This window comes from Scyliorhinus canicula, chromosome 5, assembly GCF_902713615.1.
Source record: "Scyliorhinus canicula chromosome 5, sScyCan1.1, whole genome shotgun sequence".
NCBI classification, from domain to species: domain Eukaryota; kingdom Metazoa; phylum Chordata; class Chondrichthyes; order Carcharhiniformes; family Scyliorhinidae; genus Scyliorhinus; species Scyliorhinus canicula.
This window is the reverse complement of record NC_052150.1, coordinates 158,374,236-158,388,224: the sequence shown is the minus strand read 5'-3', so window position 1 is coordinate 158,388,224 and position 13,989 is coordinate 158,374,236. Positions and strand designations below refer to the sequence as shown.

At 47.8% G+C, this 13,989-nt stretch overlaps 1 protein-coding gene and 1 long non-coding RNA gene across 5 annotated transcripts in view; one reads left to right on the top strand and one right to left on the bottom strand.

The window, feature by feature from the left end:
* The window catches only part of LOC119966360, a 37,047-nt gene extending 24,455 nt beyond the window's left edge, over positions 1–12,592 (top strand). For both annotated transcript variants that reach the window (XR_005460738.1, XR_005460739.1), the window contains exon 3: positions 12,329–12,592. This is a non-coding gene — a long non-coding RNA (uncharacterized LOC119966360). The remainder of the gene's footprint in view (positions 1–12,328) is intronic.
* The window catches only part of LOC119966359 (CKLF-like MARVEL transmembrane domain-containing protein 6), a 130,941-nt gene that overhangs the window by 39,877 nt on the left and 77,075 nt on the right, over positions 1–13,989 (bottom strand). For all 3 annotated transcript variants that reach the window (XM_038797892.1, XM_038797889.1, XM_038797891.1), the window contains exon 3: positions 4,320–4,496. In XM_038797892.1, coding sequence (XP_038653820.1) covers positions 4,320–4,496 — 177 coding nt within the window. The remainder of the gene's footprint in view (positions 1–4,319; positions 4,497–13,989) is intronic.

Below are 13,989 nucleotides of genomic sequence, written 5' to 3'. Positions count from 1 at the left end.
AATCAGAATTGAGATGAGAAGAATTCCCATCCTGTTTCCCATTGAGTTGTGGATATGCCTGCCCCATTGTCTCTGGCAGTGCCCCCTTTGCCACCGAGTCCTCAAACATCTCCACCAACAGCAGTGCCAACTTATCCAGAAACATTTTATAAAAATTTACCAGGAAACCATCTGGCCCCGGTTCATCTGCATTTTCCCTATCATTACCCGCACTTCTTGAGTAGGGTGATCATGGCTCGGCACAACATCGAGGGCCGAAGGGCCTGTTCTATGCTGTACTGTTCTATGTTCTTCTACCTCCACTGGCTCCTCCAACCCTGCCCTCTCCTCCATTCCTATTTCGGGACACTCCAACTGCCCGAAAAACTCCCTCATGTCTGACTCATCCTCTGGAGGCTCTGACTGATTCAAGTCCTTATACAGCACCTCAAATGCCTTGTTCACCTGCTCTGGTGGCACCACCAGCTCGCCTGTCCCATCCCTGATCTGAACAATCTCTCTCACCGCTAACTGCCTGTGGAGTTCACCCACTAACAAGCAGCTGGCATTCTCCCCTTTGTCATACATGGCCGCCATGTGCTCCTCAACTGCTGAACCGCCTTTCCAATCAACTGAAGGTCAAACCTCGCCTGTAGCTCCTTCCTCCTCACCAGAAGATCCGGGAGTTAGATTCCCCGCATACCTTCCATCCACCTCCAAAATCTCCTCTACCAGCCGCTGGCGCGCTTCTCTTGCCTCTTTGTCCACCTGAGCCTTAAATGAGATGACCTCACCCCTCACTACCGCTTTCAATGCTTCCCATACCACCAACGGTGAAACCTCCCCATTCCAATTGAACCCTCCGTAATCCTCAATCATCTTTCCCATTTTCGTACAGAAATTTGGGTCTACCAAGAACCCCTTGTACAACCTCCAAGCAGATCGCTGAGCTGGCCCCTTCTCCAAGACCACATCCACCCATTGTAGAGCATGGTCCAAAATGACAATCGCAGAACATTCTTCCTTCCTCATCCCAGCCATAACCAAAATAATTATCCTCGAATACACATTACGCACTGGCAAAAAAACTTCCTATCCTGCAGTTGCAAAAACCTCCATGGGTCCGGGTCCGCCTCTCCCACATAAACACAGGTGACACCATTGCCCCCCTCCGAGGGGGTCAGTAAACATGGCTTGGACCTGTCCACCTTCTGATCCAGCACACTATTAACCGACGCGTATCCAAATTTGGTATGGCAGCCAAGCTCTTCAAATGCGAGAAAACACTTGCTTGCTTCACCTCAAACCGCCCCCCCCCCCCCAAGCCCTCGCATGTTCCATGTCCCCACCACCCGGACCGGGGATCTCTCAAACCGCCCGCCCACCCCACCAATCAATCATAGCCACTACTCCTGGTCATGACCCACAGGCAGGACCCAGCCCTGTCCCTAGTCACCATCAGCCCCCTACACCTCACCTCCTCCTTCCCAGAAACCCCCCAGCCACTTCTCTCGACACCACCTCACCCAGAATCAGCACCATACCCCCACCACTCACCTCCTGGGCCCATCGAAACCTGTCCTTACAGTTTCCAATGACCGCAGCCCCACCTCACTCCCGTTCACGTGCCAACTTACATTTGCCATCAAGATGGCCCCTGCCAGAGCTCCCTCCCTCACATAGAATAAACCCAACATCAACATGGGCAGCACGGTAGCCTTGTGGCTAGCACAATTGCATCACAGCTCCAGTGTTCCAGGTTCGATTCCGGCTTGGGTCACTGTCTGTGTGGAGTCTGCACACCCTCCCAGTGTGTGCGTGGGTTTCCTCCGGGTGCTCCGGTTTCCTCCCACGGTCCAAAGATGTGCAGGTTAGGTGGATTGGCCGTGATAAATTGCCCTTAGTGTCCAAAATTGCCCTGGGTGGGGTTACTGGGTTATGGGGATAAGGTGGAGGTGTTGACATTGGTTAGGGTGCTCTTTCCAAGAGCCGGTGCAGACTCGATGGGCCGAATGGCCTCCTTCTGCACTGTACATTCTATGATATCTATGATAACATCCCCCACACCCAAACTTTCCAAACTCCTAACACAGTCACCCCTCAAACCCAAAAGAAACAAATCCCAAAACCACAGATTCACAACCGTTGGGAGAAGTGTTTCTCCTCAAATCTGTTTTAAATTTGCCACCTCTTATTCTAAGATTATGATCTCTCATTTTAGAATGCCCCACAAGAGGAAGCATTAGCTCCACATCTACTTTATCCATACGTTTTAGTATCTGGTATACCTCAATTTGATTTCCCCTCATTCCTCTAAACTCTGGAGCGTATCGGCCTAAACTGATCAATCTCTCCTCGTATGACAAACCCCTCATCTCTGGAATCAATCTAGTGAACCCCCTCTGAACTGCCTCCAATGCCGCTGCATCTTTCCTCAAATAAGGGGACCAAAACTGTGCACAATACTCCAGGTGTGGTCTTACCAATGCTTTGTACAGTTGCAACAACACTTCCTTACCTTTATACTCAATTCGTTTTGCTATAAATGCCAACATTCCATTTGCTTTTCTTATTATCTGCTGCACCTGCATTTTCTGTGACTCATGCACAAGGACACCCAGATCCCTCTGCATCGTAGCACCCCGAAGTCTCTCCCTGTTTAGATAATAAGTTGCCTTTCCATTTTTTCAACCAAAATGCATGACCACACACTTATCAACCTTAAATTCCATCTGTCACATTTTGGCCCATTCTCCTAACCTATCTATATCCATTTGTAAGGTTCTTATTTCCTAATTGCAACTATTGTCCCACCTATTTTTGTGAATTTGGTTATAGAATCTTCTATCCTTGTATCCAAGTTGTTAATGTAGATTGTAAATTGTTGGGGCCCAAGGACCAAACCCTGTGGCACCCCACTAGTTACATCTTTCCATTCAGAAAAAGACCCATTTAGCCCAACTGTGTCTCTTGTCCGTCAGCCAGTCTTCCATCCAAGCTAATAAGTTACCTCTAATCCCATGTGATCGCATAGTGTGAATTAACCGTCTGTACGGCAGCTTATCAAACGCCTTCCAAAGTCCAGATGTCTACAGGATCTCTATTTTCCACTTTGCTTGTTACATCTTTGAAGAAGCTCTGGAAGCAGACTATCACAGCTCTTGGTGGCTCATTTAACTTTGATTTCGGCCGAAGCAACCAGTAAGACCTGTCCAACTCAGAGAGGGGTCCTCCCCCTCCCCCATCAACTTGGCAAACATCTCCGCAAAGTATTCTGTTGGCCTCTGGATCTCCAGCCCCTCAGGCAGCTCCATGATCCTTAGATTCTGCCTTTGTGACCTGTCCTCCACTTTGGCTCTCAGCCTTTGTTACACACCACCACCCTCGGCAGTTCCTCTCCCATTGAGGTGAACTGGTCACTGTGCTGCGACAATGTCTCCTCCACCCCCTTCAATGCCTCTCCTTCCTCCTGTACCTCCATTGACATCGTTCTTTGGCAAAGCCGCCTTTATCACGGCAAGAGTCTCATCCATCCACTCCTTGAGCGAAGTCATCATCTCCTCGTGATGCTCGTCAAAAAGTGCTTAGAAAACAGCCGCTCAAACTCCCCCCACCGGACTCCCCATCAAACGCACTGGCGGACTTTCGCGTCCCCGTCCCCCCATCCACCCAGGACTCCCCACCAAACTCACTGGCGGACTTTTGCGCCCCCCCCTCCCCCCCCAAATTCTTTTCCTAGATTCAACATGCTTTCATTGCCTCCGACTTTCCAACAAATTATCATGCAAAATTCTTCCCAAAAACTGGGTATCAAGGGCCAAAACCAAAAGCTCTAGCAGGAGCCACCCAACGTGCGACCTCCACCCACATGTCGCCACCAGAAGTCATCATGCTGGGACAACTTGGTTAGAGTAGTAGTCAGTTCTGGAGCACAAGTATTCATTGCTAGAACAGTCCATGATATTCTCACGGTCCATGCATGGCCTTTGACATATTAAGTATGCCCAAAGTATGCTCTGAGTATGCCCCTGCAACTCCATCTAACCTGCACATCTTGGGAAAGCAAAGCGCAATGTAACTTGCCAATTCCACCTATTATTGGGCTGTGGGAAGAAATCGGAGTACCCGGATAAAACCCACGCAGTTACAGGGAGAACATCCAAACTCCATACAGTCAGTCACCCAAGGCCTGAATTGAACCCTGGTCCCTGGTGCTGTGAGGTAGCAGTGCTAACCAGCTTCGTCAGCTGTTACATATCACATGAAGTCAATCCAATTTGCTGCAATGTAAAGCTAAACATAATTCAATTCATTTTAATAAATTAAATGATTCTACTTACCACTAGTCTCCAGTTGATCCGGTCCAATTTAGATTGCAGACAAGTAGCCAGTATGATCAGCAGGAAAGTAGTCAGTAAGAAGGCGCTACAGCTGACAAACTCAAAGAAGTAAAGTGCATGACAGCTCATGCAGCTGTTCACTACCTCCTCCAGAATAAAGGCCACAAATGACAAGATCTGTTCAAGAGAAAATGCAAATCATAAATTCAGACAAACATACATCCTGCATATTGTGCTTTGATGTAGACTTAAAAATTAATCCAGTTTAGTTGTCCTTGGTCACTGTTAACAGTATACTCATCAGATAAAGGATAACATTGGCCATATAAAGGTTAAACCACCCCTTCAAACACACATTAACCTCGGCCTCAGAAGAGTACCCTCTCTTCTTATTTTCTAAAATAAATTTAGAGTACCCAATTCTTTTTTTCCAATTAAGGGACGATTTAGTGTGGCCAATCCACCTACCCTGCACATCTTTTTTAAGGTTGTGGGGTGAAGACACAGGGAGAATGTGCAAACTCCACACGGACAGTGGCAGCAGTGCTAAGCACTGTACCACCATGCTGCCCCGAGAAGAATACCTTTTAATATGTCAAAGTGACTTTTTCCACGCTAGCCAGCCTTGATAAGTCAGGTCAGTAGAAAACCGAGGGAAGCTTTCTAACGTGAATTTACACCCATTATGAATTAAGTTAGGAATATCTGAAACTCATTCTGTTTCGGGCCCAGGCAACTATAATTTAGGATGTGTGCAAACCCAAGGGATGAACTTTGATGCCTGTCTTTCTGTTGACCCACTGTGCCACCCAATCCTAAAATGCCCAATCAGCTCAGTAATACTTCAGCTTCAAATGAGTGAGCGTTTGTTCCTCAAACATTCACATCATGATCAACTGAATATGTTTCAAATTCAGATTGCTTTACGCTACAGGTAATTTGTTGAAGAGATGAAAAACAAAAGTATCAAGCGATAATCAAAACTTTCTGTCATTGGTATTTAAGGTTACAGATCTCGACACATTACAGCATCTTGCAGGATCCACTTTGATCTGAATGAGCAGAAACAGGGAAGCTTGACGGGATGATTGCAGTGGTGTACTGAATAGTAGCTAGTATTTGTGTAATGCCGCACAACGTCGGTGTATCCTATTTTTAAAAGGGGCAATAACCCACTGAAATCCAATTCGTTAATGCTGGTGTAAAAGTGGTTTGTACAGGAATATATTCCCAGCACACCAGGTATTCAGACATAATTCTACCAATTGTAATTTCTACCCTAATTATGGAAGGCAAAAAGGCTGGTCCAATCCAATCTGGCAAGATCCTTTCAATGAACAATGAACAGGAGATATAAAGACAGCTAAAGCTTCTAAGGTGGTAAACGTCTCATTAATTATCAAATCTACATGAGTAAAATCTGCCAAGTTATGGACCCAACAGTTGTATGCCATTGGTGACTCTTCCATGATCCTTAAGTATTCCATGGAATGTTTCATTCTCAAAGATTTCAAATCAACCTTGCTTTATCCACGATGGACAAGTATCTATTTACTTTCAATCTCAAATGAGCTGTTGGAACCGATCCATCCCTCTTAACAGCATAATAATAATAATTTTGCAAATACATATCTTTCAAGAACTAAAATGCTGGTATGATCAAACTCTGGAGCGAAAAGTTCATTAAAAGTTATTTTGTAAACTATTACACAAAATCAAACGCCATACAGAGACAGGCGAGATCAAAATGAAAAAGGAGAATCAAAGTGCCTGAACTTCACTGGGTGGGAGAGGACGGTATACCTTGGGGGGGGAGCCACCCGCGCTAGCTAACTAAAGTCGGCTAGTGAACAGAGGTGAGGTGAGAGGAGGGCTGCAGACATTGGAGCCTGGTTAGCAGGTTTCGATGGGCCTACGAGGAGAACGAGGGGCGGGGGAAGGGATTGATGCTGGGAGAAATGTTTTGAGAGGAAATGTAGGGGGGGGTTTTGGGGGGGGGGGGGGAAGGGGTTCGATGTTAATAATGGATAGGGGCGTTCAGGCTCATGGGGTAGGGTCTGGTGGTATGATGATGGTGGATAAGAAGGGTGGGGGGGGGGGGGTAAGAGACCCCCAGTTAGGATAGTCACGTGGAACGTCAGGGGGTTAGGAGGTCCGTCAAGAGGTCAAGGGTGCTTGCGCATCTTAAAAGTTTGAAACCGATGTGGTAATGCTGCAGGAGACTCACTGGAGGGTGAAGGACCAGGTGAGACTTAAAAAGGGCTGGGTTAGTCAGATGTTTCACTTTGGATTTGACGGAAAGGCTCGAGGGGTAGCGGTAATGGTCAGCAGAAGAGTACGCTTCCAGATGGAGACGGTGGTGGCAGATCAGGAGTTAGATATGTGATTGTGACAGGGGCGCTGGAGGGGAGGTTAGTGGCGCTGTTAAGTGTATACGGTCTCAATTGGGACGATGTGAGATTCGCAAAGAAGGTGTTTGGGGCCATCCCCGACTTGGACACACACAAACTGATAGTGGGGGGGCGGGTCTGGAATTTGGTGCAGGCGCCAAGGTTGGACAGATCACGGCCGCGCTCGCTGGCCCCATCATGGGGGGGCAAAGGCGTCGGCTGGGCTAATGGTGGAAATGGGAGGGGTGGACCCTTGGAGGTTTCTGCACCCGAGGCAATGGGAGTACTCGTTTTTCTCAGCAGTCCATAAGGTATACTCGCGAATCGACTTTTTCATGGTGGGGAAGGCTTTGCTTGCTGGGGTTAAGGGGTCGGAATACTCAGCAATTGCAGTGTCAGATCATGCTCCACATTGGGTGGGCATGGTACTGGAGAAGGGGGTAGCGCAGAGGCCGGGGTGGAAATTAGATGTGGGAGTTTTGGGGGACCAAGGGTTCTGTGACAAAATTGAAAAGATAATTGAGGAATATGTAGGTTTCAACTGTACGGGGGAGGTGTCGAAGGCAGTTGTCTGGGAGGCTCTAAAGGCGGTGGTGAGGGGTGAGGTGATCTCGTTTAAGGCCAGGGTGGACAAAGAGGAGAGGTTGGAGCGACAGAGGGTAATAGATGAGATGTTGGAGGTAGATAGGAGTTATGCAGAAGATGGGAACCCAGCAAAGTTGGAAAAGAGGAAGGAACTACAGGCGAACATTGACCGACTATCTACCAGGAAGGCGGTATGCCAATTGAGACGAGCAAGGGGTGCAGTTTACGAACATGGAGATAAGGCAGGGATATGGTATGTTAGCAGGTCAGCTCTGGAGGGAGGCAGCGGTAAGGGAAATTGTTCAGGTGAGGGATAGGGCAGGGAAGTTGGTGGTGGCTCCGGAGCTGATTAACAAGGGTTTTGAGGAATTTTATGAGAGGTTGTACAGGTCAGAGCCACCTGGGGGAGACCGGGAGATGCAGGAATTTCTAGATGGGTTGCAGTACCCAGATTAGGGGAGGGGGACAGGGCTACATTAGAAGGAGCGATAGTGGAGCAGGAAATAAAAGATGCAATTGGGAGGATGCAATCGGGGAAGGTGGCAGGGCCGGATGGGTTTCCGGTGGAATATTATAAAAAATTCAAGGATAAGCTGGCCCTCCGTGATGGTGGGGATGTTTGAGGAGGCAATCGGGAAGGGGGTGTTGCCACAAACTTTGGGGCAGGCATCGATTTCCCTATTGCTAAAAAAAAACTAAGGATCTGACGGAGTGTGGGTTGTATAGGCCCATATCACTTCTGAATGTGGAGGCAAAAATATTGGCGAAGGTATTGGTGGATAGGCTGGAGGAATGCCTCCCGAAGGTGATAGATGAAGATCAGATGGGGTTCGTGAGAGGGAGGCAGCTCTTTTCAAAGATTAGAAGGGTATTGAACGTCATTATGGCACCGGCGGAAGGGAAGGAAACAGGTGGTTGTGGCATTGGACGCCGAGAAGGCTTTTGACCGGGTAGAATGGGGGTACTTGATGACAGTTCTGGAGTGGTTTGGGATTCGACCAAGATGTGTGAACTGCGTTAAGCTACTATATAAGGAGCCGAGGGCGAGTGTCCACACAAACAACATCAGCTAGAGATACTTTTCTCTCACTGTGGGACTAGGCAGGGATGTCCTATGTCTCCCCTGACGTTTGCACTCGCGATTGAGCCGTTGGCCATCGCATTAAGAAGTTCAGGGGTATGGAAAAGAATAGTGTGGGGGGGGGGGAATAGAGCATAAGATGTCCTTGTATGCCGATGACTTGCTGTTATACTTGTCGGAACCGAGTGTGTCGATAGGGGGAATATTGGAGCTGCTTCGAGTGTTTGGGTCTTTCTCGGGGTGCAAACTAAATCTAGACAAGAGTGAGTATTTTGTGGTGTCTCGGCCGGGGTGGGGGCAAGGATGGGGGGCTGCTGCCATTCCGTAGGGCAGAGACTCACTTTAGATACTGGGGGTGCAGGTTGCCCAGGAGTTGGGGGGCTCCGCAGGTACAACATTTCTAGGTTGGTGGGGAGAGTGAAAGATGATCTGGCACGGTGGTATGATCTCCCTCTGTGGCTGGCGGGTCGGGTACAGGCGGTTAAATTGAACGTGTTGCCGTGATTTCTGTTTATTTTTCAATGCCTGCCGATTTTCCTGCCAAAGGCTTTTTTCAGAGAGATTGGGGGAAGGATTACTTTGTTCATATGTGGAGGGAAGGTGGCCAGAGTTAGAAAGGTGCTGCTACAGAGGGGAAGGCAGGCAGGGGGTTTGGGTCTTCCGAACCTTATGTATTACTACTGGGCAGCGAATGTGGAGACGGTGCGGAGCTGGGTCAGAGGGGTTGATTCCCAGTGGGTCAGAATGGAGGAGAGTTTGTGCAGGGGGTCGGGACTGAAAGCACTAGCAACAGCGTTGCGCCCGATTGCCCCGGGGAAATACTCAGGGAGTCCGGTAATAATAGCTTCATTGAGAATTTGGAGGCAGTTTCGGCAACACTTCGGGATGGGGGCAGAGTCAAGGGAAATGCCGATTGGGGGGAACCACAGATTTGAGCCAGGGAAGTGGGATGGAAATTTTCGGAAATGGGAGGAGAAGGGGTTTAAGGCACTAAAAGATTTGCTTCTTAGGGGTCGGTTTGCAGGATTAAAGGAGCTGGAAGCGAAGTATGGGCTGGAGCAGGGGGAAATATTTAGATACATGCAGGTTTGAGATTTTGCCAGAAAGGAGATACAGAGCTTCCTGGTGGAGCCAGTCTCCACATTGCTGGAGGAAGTGCTGACAACAGGGGGACTGGAGAAGGGGGGTAGTGTCGGCGGTTTACGGAGCTATTTTGGAAGACGATATGGCACCACTGGAAGGGATCAAAGCAAAGTGGGAGGAAGAGTTGGGAGAGGATATGGAAGAGGGGTTCTGGTGTGAGGTGCTCCGGAGAGTGAATGCCTCCACCTTGTGCGTGAGGTTGGGGCTGATACAGCGGAAGGTGGTATACAGAGCACACCTCACAAGGGCGAGGATGAGCCAATTCTTTGAAGGAGTAGAAGATGTGTGTGAACGATGCGTGCGGCTGGGGGGAGGGGGGGGGGGGGGGGGGGGGGGGGGGGGGGTTGTGCGCACTCTAATCACATTCATATGTTTTGGTCCTGTCCAAAGCTAGAGGATTTACTGGAAGGAGGTTTTTAGGGTAATCTCTAAAGTGGTGCACGTGTAACTGGACCCAGGTCCCCGGGAGGCCATATTCGTGGTGTCGGACCAGCCAGGGTTGGAAACAGATGTTGTAGCCTTCGCCTCGTTGATCGCACGAAGGCAGATCCTGATAGGTTGGAGAGCAACCTCTCCACCCTGTGCCCTGGCGTGGCGGGGGGACCTGTTGGAATTCTTGACTCTTGAGAAGGTTAAGTTTGAACTGAGGGGAAGGATGGAGGGGTTCTACAATTCATGTGCATTATTCATTATGCACTTTCAACAACTGGATAACATCGAACATTAGTTGGGCGGGTGGGTGGGAGCTGTGTGTGTTAATGGCGACTATGGGTGATCCCTAATTCCTTTTTGTCATTTGTTTGTGTGAACATGCGGGCTAATGTTTGGGGTTTGGTGGGAGGATGGGATCGTTGTTATTGATATGGGGATTGACATATTTGTTATTGATTATTGTTGGTGGGTTTAAATTTGGGAGAAAATGTGAAAAAGGAGAATAAAAAATATATATTTTTTAAACGTGCCTGAACTTCAGTAACTGCCGTGCCCCACTCCCACATATCACATGTTAAAGGCCTATTTTGTTACATTTCTTACAATGTTCTTTTCTCCCCTTCCTTGGTCTTGAACTGATCATGCATAGATGGGCCCTTTGTTCCAGGCCTCTGTCAATATGACAATCAATATTGCAAAGGGTTGGGTTTCAAAGAGGACCCAAGAGGATAGTCAGCCAAAAGGGTTTAGGGAGGGAATACCAGGGATTGCAAGGTTTAAAGCACAGCCAACAAAGTGGGAGTAGATGACAGAGGAATGAATAAGGAACAAAATTCAAGAGAGGGTCTGTAGGGTTAGAAAAGGGTGCAGGGATAAGGAGGCCATGAAGGACTTGAAATGCAAATTTGCAAACTTAAAAGATGTTACGGGCTGGAAGGCAATGCAAGTCAAAACCCAAGATAGTGGGTAGGTCTCTCCGGCCGGCCGGCCGCGTGTTTTCCGGCCTCACGCCGTTCGCTGGAGCGGGATTCTATCTCACTGCTGATTGTTAAAAGGAGTTCCCATTGTAACTACCCCATGCTGCTGCGAACCCCACTGGCACGCCTGTGCTGCTGGTGGGGAAACTGAATCCCAACGACCAGAGAATTCCGGCATGATCAGTGGACCCTGGTACTGGAGAAGATAGGAGTGGCAGAGGTTTGGATGAGTCGAAATTTACAGACAGTGGAAGATGGGAGATCAGCAAGGAATGCTTTGGAGCTGTTGAGTCTGGAAGTACCAAGGTATGGATAAAGGTAGCCAGCAGGGTAGCATGGTGGTTAGCATAAATGCTTCACAGCTCCAGGGTCCCAGGTTCGATTCCCGGCTGGGTCACTGTCTGTGTGGAGTCTGCACGTCCTCCCCCTGTGTGCGTGGGTTTCCTCCGGGTGCTCCGGTTTCCTCCCATAGTCCAAAGATGTGCGGGTTAGGTGGATTGGCCATGCTAAATTGCCCGTAGTGTCCTACAAAAAGTAAGGTTAAGGGGGGGTTGTTGGGTTACGGGTATAGGGTGGATACGTGGGTTTGAGTAGGGTGATCATGGCTCGGCACAACATTGAGGGCCAAAGGGCCTGTTCTGTGCTGTACTGTTCTATGTTCTATGTTCTATGTATCAGCATCTGACTTGCTGAAGCAGGGATGTTTTGGAAGTGGACGTAGAAGTCTTTGTGAAACTCGATGTGGGATGAATGTGGTATGGACTGACCTGATTAACACAACACCCCTGTATGCGTCACCCGATGCCGGTGTTTATGTAGTTACATTGTGTACCTTGTGTTGTCCTATCATGTATTTTCTTTTCATGCACTTAATGTTCTGTTGAGCTGCTCGCAGTTAAATACTTTTCACTGTACCTCGGTACACGTGACAATTAACAAAATCAAATCAAAATCAAAAAGTCAGGATCAAACAGGACACTTGAGATTATAAACAATCAAACAGGACACTCGAGATTAAACAGGACACTTGAGATTATAAACAATCTGCTTGGGAGGGAATTGGAATCTATGGCTGTTTGGCAGTGACTGAAGACAATGGTTTCACTGTTTTCTACGGAGCTGAGAAAAATGGTGGCGAAAGACTGCCGGATGTTATCAGCACACACGGAAGCTGAGCCATGATGAATGGATTCTTGGGCATTTCTGAGGTAACAATAAGGGGGTGGGGAGATGCTTTGTCCACAAGTGGAGAAGTAAAAGGATAATGGCCGTGGATAATGGTGGAAAGGCATTGGAGGGTGGTATGGTTGATTAAGTTCACGGCCGCGGAGAGTCTGAAGTAAAATAATGCACCACAATCAGGGAGGACGTTATTTGTGACTTTGGTTTGTGCCTTTTCAGCGCTGCGGCAAGAGAAGAAAACAACAGCCTCAAAGAAATCCAAGATCTCCAAACAACTGATCGTGGGGACCTGTAAAAACCTGTTTGATTCTCTTACAGAATCCTATGGAAAATACTTTATATGTTTTGTATGTGATAAACTGTAAAAAGCAACGACAACACACACGGATATATGATGCCATCTACTGTCGATATGCAGAATTTTCATTTCATCATAAAGAATTGTTTCCAGCAATGATGAATTAAAGTCATATTTTTCTCTTAGATTTTTGAGTTCATGGTTTGCAGCCAGACTTGAATGGCTAGAATTATAAAACATGTCAACATTTTACTTCCAAAAATATCACTGCAGCTCAGCATAAATAAGCAAGATCACCCAATAACAAAGCTTTACACCGAAAGATGATTTGTGGCCGATGCAGTTTTCAATCAGAAATATCTTGTGCGGCACCTTTGTGATTAAGTCCAGGCAACGGGGCCGCCTGCCAGTGGAATTCTCACGCAGATGGGAAGGGTCCAGCCGACCACAAGCACTTGGAGATGCAGGCTGGGCAGCCGATTAGGGAAAAGTAACTCACGGGCCCCTTTCAATGATCTGGCTGGAATGAGCCCTTTGCTGATCTATTTGAATCTGGTGTCTGCAGATGCCTCTCCCTTGGCTACTCTGCTCATTTAAAAAAAAATTTGTTCACGGGATGTGGGCTTCATCGGCGAGGCATGCATTTATTGCCCATCCATAATTGCCCTCGAGAGAGTGGCGTTGAGCTGCCTACTTGAGGTTTTGCAGCCCATGTAATCTAGGTAGACACACAGTGCTGTTAAGAAGGGATAAACATTTCCAAGTCAGGATGTTGTGTGACTTGGGAGGGGAACTTGTACGTGGCAGTGTTCCCATTCACCTACTGCCTTGTCCTTCTAGGTGGTATAGTTAGGTGACTTGCTGCAGTGAGTCGTGTCAATCGTATACACGGCTGCTATTCTGCATCGGTAGTAGAGGGAGAAAATGTTGGAGCTTGTGGGAGGGGTGCCAATCAGGGGTCCGGAATATTTTTGGAGCTGCACTCATCCAGGCCAGTCGGGAGAATGCCAACACATTCCTGACTTGTGCCTTGGTGGTGGACAGGCTTTGGGGAGTGAGGAGGTGGGTTATTTGTCATAGAGTTCCCTGCCTCTAACCTGCTCTTGTAGCCACAATATTTATATAGCTGGTCCAGAATCGCACAGAATTGTGATCTCCATTAAAAAATGATCAAGGTTCAGTTAAACTGATCATAGATAGAACAGCATTAGTCTTGTTCCATTTCAAGGTGCTGTTAGATTACTCACAAAATAATGATAGATGATCTATAATGACATGTTCTGCTGCTCTTATGCCATTTTTATGGACTGCGTCATGGTTGCTAAACACAGAAGACTGCAGCTGATCATTGTTCTGGAATAGCAGCAGGTAATGATGACAGTGGAGGTTCTGCCATCACCCCGCTGTCAAAGATCTCAGATCTTCAGCAAAAACCCTAATTCATTGCCATTCACTGTTTTTTTCTTTGTACTGGCATTCACTAAAGATATTGTACACATTCAGGTCATCACAATGAAATAGGTGAATGTTTTGATGCCCTCACTTTACCCAAATTAGTCAATGTCTGTCACCTGTGGCTTCA